The following is a 16,759-nucleotide window of genomic DNA, read 5'->3' as shown; positions in this document are numbered from 1 at the left end:
AAATGGTCTTATGTGCAAACGGGCCATGAATAAGCATTCTGACACTTGAGTTCCTGACATAACATCTTGCAGGACATTATGATGGTCTTTTCTAGCCAGTGTTAGCTATAAACCTCATGATTTGCTGTATTTGATAATTTTTCTTTGTGGCAGCATTTAAAAATTGAGTTAGCAACTAAATACTCTCACTGAGTAAATTTAGGTTTCTTTTTATCTAGAGACATAGCAACAAATTATTCCAGCTTACGTTTGACTTCCCAAATGATGTTCAATATCTGTCATAAATTCCTTATGGCTTGCTGTTTTGGCATTAAACCTGTTTGATTTGGATTTTCAAGTTCAAAAACTTCTGTGTTAAATAATTGTCCAACACTTTTGTCAACAGTTTATTATTTCCGTTTAATAAAGGTTGGCCTGAATTTACCATAAAGTTCAGTATCCCTCATGGATTTGAGGGTTTAGCTATATAACCTTAGACTCTAGGGGGAGATGAGAGATACCTAGGAACTCATTGAATGCTTCCAGTAGATTCAGGATGAATAATTTTTACAAGCCTTGTAAATTGCCCAAGGAAGCCGTCATTTTCTGAAGTTTTCCTGTTCTGAGCTGTCTCTAGCATTGGTTTTGTGTGTGTGTTCATCCTTCTCCAGAACTTTCTTTCTTGAAGATGAACCCATCTTCTACAAAATGTCATGGAAGAAATCTTTAGGTAAATCATGCTTGTTTGGGGTTTTAGGGTGGACTGCTTTATGAGGCTGTGTTGTTTGTCTTGTTATTAATGATAGAAGTTCATTGCAGTGTCTTGTTACCTCAGTCATGTTGTATGGTAGTGTTGTAGTCTCACCCAATGTTTTTTTAAATGTATTGATCCTAGCAACCAGTGAAGAGAATAGTTTGTGCCAGAGAACCTGTAAGTGATGAAACATTCAACCTCAGTAACAGTGATACGTTTTAAGACGGTATAAGCAAAATTATACAGAACTGATGTTGTTACACAAATGATATATAAGTAGGTATTCTCAAAACATTTTTTTTCTCTTAGATTAAGTAACCTCTATTCCTAAGTTCAGGGCCAGTTTGAAAAAAGGACAATGCATGGAAGAGAACAAAATGCAGTTTGTTTTTTTTTTGCGGCTAAGGCTATTTTAAACATCCCTGGATAGTTTCACAGGTTCTTAATTTTTGAGATCAAGGTTTTAGGTTAGTATGACTTACCTATTTTCACAGATAGTGACAGTCTCATATAATTTTATTCTGATGGAAAAGAATCTCCAGTTTGGGATACCTAATCATACGTTAGTCATACATAACTTTGTGAATAGCAGGTAACAAGATACCCATATCTTTTTCACTGTGCAAAGTGGTAAGTGTACCTCTTCAGAGTCAAGAGTCAACTCCTTTTCCCCAGACTGAGTGCCAGTAGGTAGAAGATAAAGATTACTAGGTAGCATTACTAGAGTTACCATTTCTCTAAGGGTTTCCTTCATTCACTGCTGTTGTCAGACAGTGTTTCCCAGCCACTGAAAGGGAGGGGATGAGGAGGTGCACAGGCAAGAGTACCAGTTACAGAATTTCAACCTAAAATATTGTGTGTCAAAAGCAAATGTGCTCCTTATGGGATGCTGAGCTTGAAAATGACTGCGTGAAACCTCATGTTGTGATAGATATTCAGCTCTTTCCTTGCCCCGTACATTTCTGTCCGACAGAAGTGTGGTGTCTGGGTGCTGCCCGCAGCCTGCAGAGCTGCTCCTGGGCTCTCCTCCCACGCAGGTGGGATCTGGGCCACCGCCAAGACTGGTCAGAGGTGCTAGGAGCTGGGTGCTGAGCGAAGGATTGGTTGGAGGCTGTAGTTCTGGCCTTGGGCACCAGCAGTCCTTTCTTGGTGGGTAGCTGCAGCTCCCCCCGCACAGGACAGTGCCATCTCTGCCGAATAACCCGTGGAGAAATTCTGCAAAGCAGTTTCTGGTGTTTTCCTTGTAGCTGTAGGAGTGCTATCAGCAGGTATCTTGAAGTGCTGGTCTACGTGTGCGTTTTCCTTGTGCAGACTTTTGATCGTGCACAGCACGGCACACGCTGTGTAACAGAGCCTAGCCTTTTGTCTGACTTTGTACTTGATTCCATTTTAATATCAGCAAGAACCTTTTAAATGGTATTCATGTTGTCATGGTTTAGATTTTGGTCCTGACTCAGCGTTTTGCTATCACTTAGCCCCATGATGGTTGTTTGTAACTGCTTGCATTGCTTTGTGGTGAGTGTTAGTGGTTGCTGAGGCAGCATCCATCTGTCATCTGCTCCTGAAGGCTGGCAGTGAAGTAAAGTAGATAAGAGTTTTATTTAATTGAATATGATACCAGCGTTCTGGTTCTTTACCTACGTGGTCTATATTCTCATTCTAGACATCTAGACAACTGAGAATAGATTTAAAAAAAAAAAGAAGTGGAAGAGGATATTGTGCATCTAGTGTTTCCCCTCAAAAATCTGCAGTGTGCATTCTGGGGTCAGAATTGTCGATGTTTTTCATGTCTGCAGGCATCAGCTGTATCATCATTTATTTGTATAGCACATTTAAGTTGTTTTACTGACCTGGTATATCATGTCATAAAAACTCTTAAAATAAAGATTCTGAACAGTTTTATATTTACTGTCAAGTAGCAAAGTTTTCAGAATTTGTGATACTGAGAAATGATGGGTTAAATTTATCATGTTACCCGTAAACCAGCTAGAGCACATATGAAACATTTCTCCATGGTATGATAAAGGTAGCAGCGGATAAATAAACAAACAAATGTTTATATGTCCCAGAGAAAGTCTGAATACTTAAAATAAACATGTCTGAGGCTATGAGTACCATTGGCAGGCTTCAGCAGGACTTCAGTATTAGTTGACAGAAAGGACTTTGGGATTTCACTTTCAAGTAGATCACAACTTGCACAATGTATAATGTGAAAGAGCAACAGCTGCAAAGAAGTGCTGAAATGCAGGGGGGAAGAGTACTGAGCTATCAGTACCTAGGGTATCTGGCAATATAAAACACACTCCTCTAGTAGTCCTTTAAGACAGAATTCTGTTTCTCTTGTTACGCGAGAGAATGTTAACTATCTAGTAACATTTCTGTAAGTTATATTTGTATTAAAATGTATTTTTACTTTTTTTGGTAGGCAATTAAAAGTCTGGAAGATTTGATTTCAAAACACACCATAAATTTCAAAGGAAGTAAATCTACATGAAGAGCTACAAAGGGAGTTGACTTGAGAAGATACAGTGTTTGCAAAAATGTCTTCAAGTTGTGTGACTTCAGTGTTTGCTTTGATGATTTTGTGCTTTGCAGCTGCAGGTAGGTGACATTATGTAAATCATACATTCAGTGTAACTTATTTTATATATTCAGAATTATTAATCAAAAATACTTTTTCATGCTGGAAAAATGTAGGTCAGCTAAAGTTTATGTCTAAGTTTTATATGAAACTGTTGTGATCATAACTGCTGGTATGGCGATGTGAGGAACAACGCTATTGCTATAAGAGCGTTTTCTTGCACCAATGTTCTCCCTTAAAATCATTGAAGAACTGCAGTAGTAATGTAAATCATTTTGGTAATTTATTTGTTTATTTAAAAAAAAAGATAATTGCATGTTGCTCATATATTGTAAAGGGGAAGGTTGCTATGGAAGCCTTTAGGAGTGGAAGCAGGGTAACTGTGCCAGCATGATACTGAGGCTGAGCTATTAGCTCTGTCAGGAGGCTGGATTTATTACCCTGGGTGCAGGGTTGTGCTGGTGAAGCTGACCTAGGATCTTTCTACAGAGAAGGTGTACCAACTCCGCTCAGTGCTGCCTTCAAGGTCTATAATCTGGAATTAAGTCTAGATCATTTTAGTTCATAAAAAAAATTCTGACAAAATCCCAGAACAGTTCATAAGAGGTCACCGAGTCCATCCATCCTTCCTGCCCTGTTGGGATAAACCTCATCTCGGTCATTCCTGACAGTTGTCTAATCTATTTTAAAGATAACTGTCAATGGTGGTGGCAAAGACCTTTTAGTAACAGTTGCTAGTGTTACTGGAGGTCTCATACGTTGGGAAGATGCATTGCCATTTATGGGGATTGTTCCTGTCCCACGTTTTGTCCTAGACAGGGATTTTTAAAACACTGTGTTGCAATAACTTGTGACAGAGAAAGGAAAGATCTGTAGAGTTCAAGTACCTAACTTATATTGTAGTTTCTTCAAGTGCTGAAGTGATTCTTCTCGGTATGTTTGTTTGTCAAAGTTCTTCCTGTGGTTGCAAGGGGAAGCCTCTTCTTATGTGTCCAGCTTGCATACAGCATGGGTCATTGGAGAAGAGGCCAAGTGGATATACAGTCAAAATGAGGTAGTGGGAAAAGTGGACAGATGGCTTGCTTAAATCTGAGATGTCCTCACTGTGGAAAAGATGACCAGCTTTGGAAGAGACAGAGCTGAGCAATTAAATGTGTTAAAATTTGGCTTCCTTTCATCATCAGCATGGAAAATTATGTTGTTTCAAGCCCTCAAGCCTTGTGGGACTTTCTCTGGGGTTGACCTCCTGAAGGCATCCATCCAACATTAGTAACTTCAATTGTTTAATAGTACGTGATGCTAACATTTTGCAATAGCTTCGTTACTGATGAACTTTCAGCAATACAGGGCGTGTCTGAGTGTGTCTGTGGCTTGAGCTGAGGATATGAACGCTGGTCTTGGCTGAGAGGAGTGATTACTTGGAGCAAATCTGTATCATTATAGATGCATAAAAATCTACCTTAAAAGAAAGTGCCAGTGTAGAAAATAAAAACTGTTTCTGTTGATCACAACCACAATTCCATTTTGCTGCTGAGATTGCTTGCCTAAGTCAGCTTACCGGCTTTAATTAAAAACCACTAATTTAGAAAGGTTATCAAACATAGTACTACTATTAGAAAGTTACTCAGTGTTCAGAAACCTTAGCATGTCTGTTCTGAAGTTTATTGTGGTTGTTTTGGTTTTACTCCCCAATACTGTGTTTTCCTCTGGCAGCTATCCTTGAAACAAACTCTTAAAAAGCACTAGGGCCTTGGATATGATCAGATGCTTATTCGTAAGTAGAGCCATAGGAGGATTTTGGCTGGAAGTCTAGTCCAGCCCTGTGCTCAGAGCAGGGCTAGATTCAAAGTTACTTCTTTGCACTATCTGCATGGGAAGAAGATAGCTGAAGGGAGTAGAAAGGGTCACAATTTGTTAGGGGGAGGTGAGGAAGCACTATCATTGTGGTTTCTAGCTGTGCCTGTCCTGTGGGTTTTGGTTTTCTTCCATGCTTTTTATTTTTGCGATAAATTCTTAATAAGAACAACTAGTTAATGTCCTTTACAGAGTATCATGAGTACAGTAAGATAAGAGCAATAAAGCACCGATGGACTCTGATGAAAGAGAGAGAGTGTGAGATCGCAGGCAGGTATAATTACAACTGAGGAAGGACAGCTCTCTGAAGGTTATTTACATAGAGCTTTTGCAATGTTTTTCTCTTAGTAGTCACCGAGTCCTGTTAACCCAAACAATTATACTTTAAATGCAGGGAGTTTGTGGCTATAGGTGAAATACGGGTGGGAACAAGCAACATGTTCTAGTCATGTGCCGAAAAAGCTGTGGCAGATGTCCATGAGCTATTGTCAGTGTGATGGCCACGGTGCTGCAGGCTTGGCTCTTAATTGCCGGTGTATAGAACCTGTACTTTTTCAGGCTTGAACCATTAACTTACTAGTACATATAAAACTAAGAAGTATAAATAAAATTCCTGCATGCCTGTGGTAAAGCCTGGGGGAGGCAGGGGGCAGCATGCCACCTCCCTAGGGTGTTGATTTTTATATATTGAGCCTTTTTCCAGCTTATTCTTTGTTTCTGAAGTAGTGAGGCTGCTGCAGGAGAGCACACCTTTCTTTTGTTTGCCAGTCCTACACTGACACTGCTATTATTGGTCTAGGTTTGGTTGCTGACTTTCCAATATCTTCAGCATTTTATCTTTTCAGATATAAGTGATCTTCTAGACAGAATCTGTGTTTTGGTTTTGTGTTGTGGGTTTTTTTTCCTTCCATTCTTGCTTTTTAAGGCACTAATGTGTTAAATATATCTCAAAAAAATCTGAGCTAGATGACATGATGCAGAGAGATGCGTATTCAAACCTGAGCCACAAAACTGCATGTTTTTCATGCTAATAGCTTAAAGAATACACCTCACTAACTTTGCATTGAAAGTGGTCTGTATAAATATTCAAACTATTTCTCTACCTCCTCTTACTGCCCGGATGTATGTAGCTAATTGCTTATCTGAATCTGATTGACTTTTAGCTTGTACACAGATTTCTTTGTAAGCTCATATTTATACAGCTTCAGTTGTACAGAAAAAGACTGCAAAGAAAACCTTGATTACCGTGAGATTTTTCTTCCCCATGGAAAGTCCAAGGCAGGATGGAGAGAACTGCTGGCAAACTATCTGCCTGTCTGAAGGAATTATGTTTTTGAAGTGGGCTTAAACTAAGGTCTGGCAACCTGCAGTAGGAACTCCACACAAACACTCAGCACACGCTACAGCCTTGGATAACCTCATAAGCAAGTCTGGCTTTGTAGTCTTGGGAGCAAATATATTCTGTCCTAATGTAGCTTAAATCAAAGGCTGAAACGTACTTATTTTACTTCCTGGCAAATTTGTGCAGTTGGGTGCATGATGTATGTCTCGATAAAATGTCTTAGAGGACAGCTGAAACACATACCTGCCCTAGACCCTGAGGGTCACACCTTCAATAGGATAGGTTCTTCCATGAAGGAATGGGAAAATTTTTCTAACTTGAACTTCTTTTTTTCCTTTTTCTTTCCTGCCTTACTGTTCAGCTGGAAAGAGGATAGAAGGATGATACAGCCTGTGGATCTCCACGGGCCAAGGATCTCATTCCAACTTTCTGGGGTAGATCCTCTGGTGGTGCAAATCATTCCCGCTGCTAACAAAGCAGTGCAGCCGTGGCATCTGATACCAAGCAGAATTTGCCTCTGCAGCTATGTTCTCTTTCCCTCAACCCCCCTGATATTTGATGTTGTCTGTGCTTGCCTTGTAGACACCTCCCTCTCTTCTTGTGACAGTTTCATGGTTGTGGTCAGGCTGATGGAAAGACTGTAAGAAATGGATATATTGACAAATTTACTTATTTTCTGTAATACCGAACTTACTGCTTTATCTGCTCACATTAGGTCTGTCTCTATGGTTTTCTTTCAACAGCTCTGTATTCCCTGGTTCTCTACTGTATTATCCTAGGTTTTTTTTTTTTCCTTTCTTTCTACATACTTGTTCTTATAAGTAATCTTACGTTGTTCAGAGCATGTGTGCTTCCTTTTCAATAAGGCTGTTTGCTTGTAAGCTAATGTATCTTTTGGATCTGTGCCCCCCAGATATGGTGGTGATGGGTGCCATGTTAATAAGCGGAACAACAGGAAGAAACAGGCCTTGTCATGACATCTTTTTTTTTTTTAAAGAGGAACTTCCCCTGACCTTGAACACTGTGTTTCCAAAAGTGATATAGGATCCTTCAAAGTGTAGTAGAAAGTCCTTCCACTGGAAGGTGAAGGACATGATCTAAAAAAAAAAAAAAAAAAAATGCTGGGAGTCACTCACGCAAATTTCCTTCCTTTTTAAACAGTGTTTGCTGGGTATTTCCCAGATGTAATTTTTTTTCTTTTTTTTTCCCTCAGAATATTTGTTGGCAGGGGTGTGGGGTTTTTTGTTTGTTTAAATTGTGGTTAGAGGATGAGGACCAAGGGACAGAGGTTGGTTCTCGAACTATTAGGACTGAAGTAAAGCACAGGCTGGCTGCAACTTTTGAATGGGTAGAGATTTCACTCTCCACCTCCCTTCAGTTCTTTCTCATAATTGGCCAACTTCTGCCTCCTTTGAAAAACCACCCAGTCCTATCCCTTTATGGCCTGGATAGTCAGTCTTTTATGGGATGAGATTAACCAGTACTCAGAGCATTTAAAGCTCAGAGAAGAGTTAGAGGAGCAGAGAGCTGGTTGGCGTGCTGTGCCTTGCTTGTCTTGTATCTGGGCTGCTGCCACGCTTTGGGTCGGAAAGGCTGGGAGCCCTCCTGTACGGGCTGTGAGGGAACAGCCACGCTCTTTTCATGGGTGCCTATCGTGCTCTCAGTTCTGAAAAATACTGATTAGGAACCACTGACTAGCTTTTAAAGGTAGAAATTGTTCTAGGTTTTTTATCATTTCAGCACCCTGATGGTGATTTGAAGCGTCTTAATGTCAGATGTTCATCTGATAGGGAGCCAAATGGTGAATTCGTAACTTAATGTCAGTGAGTTTGGTGAGACAACTTTGAGAAGCGAAAGTATACCAAAAAAAATTGATAGTTGATCTTAATTTCACACAAAAAGAAGTAATACCTTTCAAGCAGTAAATGATGTTTTTAAGTGAGCAATTTAAATACAAAGACTGATCAAAACTGGGAGGTTAGACTAAACCTACATGTCCTGTGAATTAATGTTTCTTCAGCACTGCCGTTTGGTGATCTATTCGTGTGTAAATTAGGTTTTTAATCTGGTCTTTTGTCTGTTTCTCAACCAGTTCAATTGAGTCAGATGTTGTGCCATTTCTGTGTGGCTTGTGCATAAATATTTTTATCTTCCAAAACCACACAAAAATTCTGAAGAACTTTGAGTATCAGGATACAGAGAAAGGGTATGTATTTTAGAAGAGGTAATTGTATCACAGACTTGGAATGGCTTGAACTCAGCACACTGCATTTTTTCTGTATCAGCAAGGCTCTGAAGCTACTAAAACCAGTTGAATTTCAGCAGAGTTCTGCACCCACATGGAGCAATAGGATGTGGGGTTGTGGGTCCTGATTCAGCAAAACAGTTGAGAGTATATCTAAATGCTTTGCTGAACCAGAGCATTTATCAGTAAACATGAAAGTCTGTTTCTTTGATTAAAACTGACTCTGGACAATGCCAAAGGAATTCAAGAAATATCAGGCCCATAATACAGTACTTGAATTGTATAGATGCAGGCAAATGGCAGCATTACTGAGTGTCTCTGGAGGGAAGTACTCAACTGATGAAAAGTAGTTTTGCGGAAAATTTTATGGCATGGAATGGTGAATGGCATTAATCCTTGTCTTTCTAAAGAAATTTATTGAATTTTTTTTTTAAGAGAAACTTGTCTTTAATAAGTTCTAAGCATCACACAATGATTTTATAAATACTGTGCTAAAAATAATTCTTTTGTTTTCTGAAGGGAATTGGGATTTGGGATTTTGCTTGTAGATCTTTTAATATCCTTTCTGTACTGTAGGCCCTTATTAACTCTTTCTTAGCTTCTCCATTTGTCCTGTATCTTAAAAATAACACAGACCCTTGATCTCTTTAATTAATAAAAAAGTGAAAAGGGCATATTTAGTTAACTAAAGGTGCTATTTTTGTCTTGTCTAACGTCAAGGAGAAGTACAGAAGTTTTCTGAACTCGAGGGTTACAGAGTAAAATGGTAGGTACTCTGGGGCATACCTAAAAAAATTGTCTTCTAACTAATATGTATTTGCCTTTTAATTTTTTTTCTATTTTAAAATTATTCTCCTATCAAAATGACCTCAGCTGTTGATACGTTGAACCTGCTTACCTCACCTCTGTACAGAGTGATAACTTTATTTTGTGCTTGCTTGTTTCTTTTGCTGCAAAATAATATAAATTCTGTCATTTGGACTAAGCAGGGCATGTGCAAGCATCAAACAGCACAGTTTTATCTGTTGCCACAGGAAGAATTAGGCTCCAAGGGCTGTAGCACCCCAAAACTCAGCATTCCTGAATCTGATCCTAGGGTGTCTTCACAAGAAATGGAACATCTGCTATTAGAAAACCACTTGTTACTTTCACATGAAAAATGTATTGAGTTTCTGCAAGTCTTTGTCCTTTATAAGCTTTTTTTCACTGAAATATATTTGCATGAATCAATGCTGTTGTTTTACTACTGGTTATGTTAGAGTGTAGAGAGAATATAGGGACCAGATATATTCCTTTTCAAAGAAGAGAAGTAATTTCATCCTCTGTAGCTAATGACAATAAAAGAAACTGAAATTCTTCAGGCTGTAAGTCCTAGAAGAGATGAATTTGGAGTGAAAAAAAATATATTTAGCACAAAGACTCTGTGCCGTGTTTCGTTACCTGAAGGCATTGAGTTGGATTCCTCTTTGGCATAAACTTGTTTTAAGTCAATGGAATTTCACCAAGGATAAATTTTGACCCCAGGTGACAAAAGCAAAGGTTTTTAATAATTCTGTAAAGTGTAGCTGCTTCAAGCACGGTGTGCTTTTCTTCATATTTTTAAGTGTACTTAGAAAAAGATGGAGCTATTGTTCCCATATTTGGCAGCTACTACGCTGTGAGACTCATTAATGGGCAGTTAATAAAAAAGGGATTTTACCTGTCAGGGATAGAAAGAACTAAACTGAAAATGTCATTACTGTCATTATTGGAAGCAGTGCATAGAAGAAGTAACAAATAAAGGAATTCAGGGTTAGGCAATGGAAACGTTTGTAAGGTTTGTTGCTGTTTTACCTCTTCAGCAAAAAGTTTACTTTCCTTTGGAACAGGTTTGGTGTTCTGGTGTTGGGGTTTGGGGGTTTTTTTTTTGGTGTTGGGGTTTGGGGGTTTTTTTTGGTGTTGGGTTTGTTTTGGGGTTTTTTTTGTTTGTTTTTTTATTTTTTATTTTTTAATGAATTTACTTTACTTAACACTTGGAGCCAAGAGTGGGTGAAGAATTGATTTTGTGGTTATCTTCACTTTTTGTCCTCTTTTCTTTTTCTTCACTTCCTAGATCACCAAATTTGCCTTGTGTCTGGAAAGGATGGTTGATGCAATTTATTTTGCAATAAATAAAATTTTCCTTTATATTATTAATTTGCATTTAAATGGAGCAGTAAAACTTATGTCCTAGCAGAGATTCCCCTCAAGCTACTAAGTCAAGCTGACGTTTTGCCTTCACAAGACGGTGTGCCTTTCATTAGCGTATAAAAATCAGTGGGGGTATGGCCACTTACCATCACGATGCCATGGTGGTTCTTTAGGCTTCAGTAATGGTATGAAAGTGAGTAAAGGCAAAAAGGCTATTTGAAAATGTTTCTATTGCTGAAGTAGCTTAACATATTTCAGTTTGCACGTTTGGGGTTGCTTTAAGGAAATATGCAGAAGATGAGAAACTTTTACAGCAATGGCCACACATTGTCTGTATTTGTGTGTGTTTAGTCCAAACAGGTGATTCCTGGTTACTCTTGGGAAACATCTGCTCCAAAGCGTAAAACCTCCCTGTGTCTTGGCACTGCTGGGCTGGTGTGCTGCCTGCTCTGCTTTGTCTCTGAGGACCTTGGTGGGGTCTTCTCCTGCCCCTTGACTGACATGCACTTTTTGTACAGCCAACACACAGCAGCTGCCCTGTGTGACTCAGCGTGTGTACGGTCATCCCGTGTGGTGACTAAATGTCAGTGCCTGTGTCTGAAGGACCCTTGGGAGAGGGTGGAGTGAGTTACGGGCCGTCAGATCAATTCTTCCCAGCTGTGGCCTGCCCTTGGCCGTGAGCAGGGACTCCTGGAGAAGGTGGTGGTGATGGCTGGGCCGCCGGCTGTGTCAGTTCTTCTTGTGGAGTCCCTGTGGCCTGGTGGCCGTAGGTGTATTAAATGCATAACCTGTGAGCCTTGGCTTGTGACTGAAAGATGAATGGCCTGTATCTGGATTAGTGACTTTCTCTGTGATCTCACCACGAGTTATTTCATCTCTCAGTCTTGCTCTCTTGATATGTAAAACAGATGCATTCTGCTCCCTTGTCTTGCATGCAGGACTGTTTGAAGGGCTAATTTAACAGCTTTAAAGGACTTGGATCACATCGGTGCTAACCGCTGTTATCTCGTCAATTCTTCAAAACCTCCCCCCACCCTTTTTTGGAAGCATGAAAATGGCAAAGGTTTTATTTAAAGGTCTGTCAGACTTTTTGCCTCCCTTGCTTGTGTTTAGACTAATGAATGCTGAACGCAGAAGTTCTTTGTGATCTCAGATAAGGAGCAAGCTGGTTGAAGTTTTGGCAAGTCATAAATTAGTTATGATGTCCTGAGGAATGTCTTAAGTGATGGAGCTGCTTCTCTTTTCTCTTTTTTCTGCCATGCCAACCCTTATTTAAAAAAAAATAAATAAAAAAATCACTTTTTACAGGAAGTAGAATCAGTCATACTTGAAGCAAGGAGGTGGGAAATATGAGACACTCTTACTTTGCTGTAGGCAAAAGGATTTTCAGGTGAAACGTGACTCTCTTTGCATCATTAGAAGAAAACTTAAAACAGCAGGTAGGACTACATTACATCCCATGCATAGTTTGAGCAACATGTTAGAAGTTTAATATGTGGCTTCAGTTTCTGGCATTAGGGCAGACTTCATCTTTGGAGATGATTTGTTAAACCATGTAATTTGTAAAATTTGCCAGTTTTCTGTATTTTCTGCTTTGAAATGTTAGATCAGTCTGGCAAAATTTCCTTTTATAGCACTAATGAATTCAAAGCAGTAATTAATTGTTCTATGGGATGTTTTCACCTTCAAGCTAAAAAAGTAATAGGTATTTGAGAAAATTGGCAAGAAAACCGTTAGGAGATTACCTTGGATATTACTTGTCTCAGTTGCTTTTTGGAACTAGGCCAGTAGTAGTTGTTTTTCGTGCTGAATAGTGCTTGTGGCCATATTGTTTGCTGTATTCGCTTTCATTCTCCCAGTGCTGATGTTTGATCACTGTGATAACACGTATCATCACAGATGGAAGTAAGAGAGCTAAAATATGCATCATAGGAAGGACTCTGAGGTTTTTTCAAAAGATTACAGTTGTCTAAACTGTAACATCTAGGCAAATGCTTCTCCAGTGTCTCTTGTTAAAAGGCCAGCAACTGACTTTAGTAATAGTTCCTATAACAGGAAAAAAAATCATGCAACTTAAATCCTCAGAATAAGGAACGCTTCATGCCAGTAGCAGAAAAATAAAAGCAATCCTGAAAAAGACCCTGTTCTGTTGCTTGTGAATTCTCTTGAAATCTCTATTATCTTTTATTCTTTTAAGTTAGCAAAGCTAGGGTTTTTTTAAAGCAATTTCATGCCCACAGTAAAACGATGTTTAAGACTGTCTGTGATGGTTGATTTTGAATAAAAGAATTTTAAAAATTGCTTAATTCTAGGTCTCTCACTGGATCTCAAAAGTACATTTGCAGCAAGAAGCCTGTGAGTAAGTCAGCTCTTATGAATACCAGACTCAACTTCAACTTTATTGATATGATTCAGGAGAAAAGAATTCTAATGAAACAGTTCTGAGTATTGAGCTGCTTAATGGTGGTGTTAAAATCTTCCTGTATGTGGAGAAAACCTAACCAGCTAATTCTTCTGTTTGTTTCAACAGCACACAAGCACTACACAAAAGTATTCAGCAAAAAAATTGTCTAAGGCCTTTCAATTAATGGTTGCTAACAAAAAACTCCTTTTTTTTTTTTTTCTGCCTGGAGGAGGCCTAAAATGTAGCTTCGCTCTTTCTCCAGAGAAATAATAATGCAGTTAAGATGTTTTTATAGGTCAAGCATTCATGTATCTGTCTATGATTTGACAAGATTGCTCAAAGAAAAAGTAGAGTGAAATCAGGTTTTATTAGGCAGGATTTCTGAGCAATGAATCAATGCTTTTTTTGACCTAGCGGACTGGATTAATTTAATTAGAGCAATAAACATTTTTTGTTCTAGTTGACTGAACTAATTAAGTTAATCCAGTTCTGATACCTGTGTTGTCTCCTTGTTCCAGTAGCTTTCATTAAATTTTTGAAAGGAGCAATACTCCGTACTAGTAGAAGGGATATAATTTTTCTCTAGTGCTCCTTGGTGCCAGCCTGTATGCTGGAGTCTCCGTGCTCCCTGGTGGGGTCCCTTGCTGGAATGCTTTTCTGGGGATTCAGTTTGCTGCTTTGTGGGCTACAAGCCCTGGCAACTGGAAGGGGTTCATGTTTAGAACTTTCTGCACAGTCACTACATCTACTGCCCTTTAATCCCATTCTAAACCAGTCAGTAGGTGTCTGATCCTGATATGGTCTGCGACAATTTTATGGCAGAAATTCTAGAGCAGAGTAGCACAGTTCCTTCTTCCTTAGTGGAATTAATCCTAGGGTTCATGTGCTGAAGTGGTAACAATACAGTTGTCCTGGTCTGAAGTCTTTTGATATTCCTCCTCCATTTGTGATACATGGGTTTGTTTGCTTTTTCTTCCTATCCACTTCTTGTTAGGTCCTCCACACTATTTATTAAATAGGCCATGACTGGTACAGTTAGAGATTTAGTGGGAACCTGCTGTGCAAGGGCTGTAGTGCTAGTGAAGGGACTCATGCTACTACTCATTTTTGGTGGGACCCTGCAATGAATGTGATGCTCTCTGCTCCCCTTTTTCCTTGGGGGTATGTTCTTCCTCCTGTGTCCCATACTCACTGTAACTGTCTGTATCCAAGATGTGTATTAGTATGTTTTCTTAGTTAGGGTGATCTCATCACTAATGAGTATTTGATGCCTTTGTAATGCTCCTAATATACACATAGAGCAGCTGGCATAGACTTTTTAAACAACCATCCTTGTAATCTCCTGGATGCGCAGTTACATTGGAAGTTTTTAATATAAACATTTTTTTTTCATACAATGGCTTAACAATGTATTGTGGTTTATATATGGGGTCTCTCTGCATTTATGGTGAATGAAAACTGCAGTTGACTGTCCTAGGTGGTTAACTAAACTGTTAATCATTATATTAAGGGCAGTTAAAGAATTGATGAATGAGAGTACACTTCCTTGCTTTATTTCTGAATATATTTGATTTATTGCTGTAGCCTTGTTATCCAGAGAAAAGGGCGTTTGTGCTCAACAAGAACTTTGTTCTTTTTCAGCCAGGCTTGTGGCACTGGTAGTAGGGCTGAGGGTAGTGGGACTGCTGAACTCTCTGCCTTGTTTCTCTCTTACTCTGAGTCAGGTCTGTGTTGACCTCGGGGGAAGGGGGGTGTGTCTTGTTTATTCAGTTGTTTGTATTCCATTAGAAAATGTTGGTACCACTCTTCAGTTGTCAGTAGGGGGTGGCTTTTTTAAAGCAGGGATACAGTCAGGCTTACGCTTAACCAAGTAACTTCTCTTGCAGTGTGATGTTAAGACTGCCTCTGCATTGTACGGCCAGTAAATTATCACAAATCTCATGAGATGTTAGTAAAATAATGGCTGTTAACTTCTTTGAAGGGAATGGAAGTTTAACTACTGGTCCACTGACAGGAAGAACAAGTTTCAGCCTGGCTCCTGTGTGCTTACGTGAGAGGTTTTGAAGTCCTAGAAGAGCGGTTGGTTTTCCCTGCACCTTCATGTTTGCTAGAGCAAGCACAGGGACCCTTGATGGTGAGCGGTAGGGGTAGTGGAGTCTCCCTTTATTGCAGCAGCTCATGTTTATACTAGATCAAAACTCAGTATCCTCTTACAGAAGTAGAGTATCAAAGTATTGTTCAAGTATTTTGAGTAACTTGATCTGTGGTTCACCTGGTGGCACAGTTAGACATCAACCACCAAGTAAAACTTAACCTGTCAGGATTGGAACATATGGCAACAAAAGGGTTTGATTTATAGGCATAGCTACACCTCCTTACCCAAAATTCAGGAAAAGCTGACAGAAACGCTTTTTTGTTCATGTAACTGATGTAACTGTACCCATAAGAAGAGTTTGCCAACTTAGCAGAGTTTCCAACAGTGATACACAATACATTATGGAAAGGAAATGCACCATCGTACAATGCAGTGTTGAAACTTGCATGCTTTTCCTATTAAAACTGTTAAATAAATGAGAGGCAGCAGTCCTTGTCAGGGCTCTGAGCTGGAATTCTTCACACTCAGTGCATTATGTTACAGTGCTAGCAAGTGAAAGCCTGAAACATCTAAGCTTATGTAAACCCTATCAAACAATATGAAAAAAGAACTTACAGTAACTTAACCAGGACCTGTATTAGGTTCTTTGTCTGCTTCTTTTTTGTTTGTATTAAAATGCCATTTATTTAATATCCAACTTTTGTCAGCTGGGAAAGGCAGTCCCTAGCTCTTGTTTTTTTCCCCCAATCAAAAAATCAAAACCTGATGTTACCCCCTAATTATGGATATGTTGAAATGGGTTGTTTGAATGTTATTTTTTTTCTACAAAAATAATAGTAATAATTAAAAAAAAAAAAATCTAAGTATGTGAGATACATAGCAGTGGCCACCTTCAGACTCTTATAAATTCCAGCAAAACATTTTACTGTACAAACTGCCACCACCAAGTGCTGACTTGATAGCTTTTACATGTACCCCTAAAGTTTAGCGGGAAGAGATATTACTCATTTTATTTAATGCCCTTTCCGGGGTACTGTTTCAAAGCTTGCAAAGCGTGTACGAGGCCCCACAGACTGCTGACTCCACGGCAAAGATATTTTACATCTAGTAAGTTCCAGGATATTGTGACTGTTTTCTAAATAACACTATCCTTTACTGATTGTACTTGAAAACAAAGTTATGCTGTTCTAAGGGTTGCCAAGTCACTTCGAAAGTCTCACTGTAAGGTTTCTCACTGTTCACCTCATATGCAGGGCTGGGCCGTTTGGTTTGTCTTTTTGTTGGAAGGTGTCGTGGTTTAACCCCAGCCAGCAACTAAGCACCACGCAGCTGCTTG

General features: G+C 39.2%; 1 protein-coding gene across 1 annotated transcript in view; it reads left to right on the top strand.

Moving 5' to 3' along the window:
• Nucleotides 1–3,158: 3,158 nt before the first annotated feature.
• TGFBR3 (transforming growth factor, beta receptor III) overlaps nt 3,159–16,759 on the top strand; it is a 107,187-nt gene continuing 93,586 nt past the window's right edge. The window contains exon 1 of the mRNA XM_010582628.1: nt 3,159–3,334. Coding sequence (XP_010580930.1) covers nt 3,274–3,334 — 61 coding nt within the window. The 5' untranslated portion in view covers nt 3,159–3,273. The remainder of the gene's footprint in view (nt 3,335–16,759) is intronic.

The sequence above is a fragment of the Haliaeetus leucocephalus genome, unplaced genomic scaffold, assembly GCF_000737465.1.
Source record: "Haliaeetus leucocephalus isolate CR32 unplaced genomic scaffold, Haliaeetus_leucocephalus-4.0 Scaffold848, whole genome shotgun sequence".
NCBI classification, from domain to species: domain Eukaryota; kingdom Metazoa; phylum Chordata; class Aves; order Accipitriformes; family Accipitridae; genus Haliaeetus; species Haliaeetus leucocephalus.
This window is presented reverse-complemented; position numbering and strand designations above follow the sequence as displayed.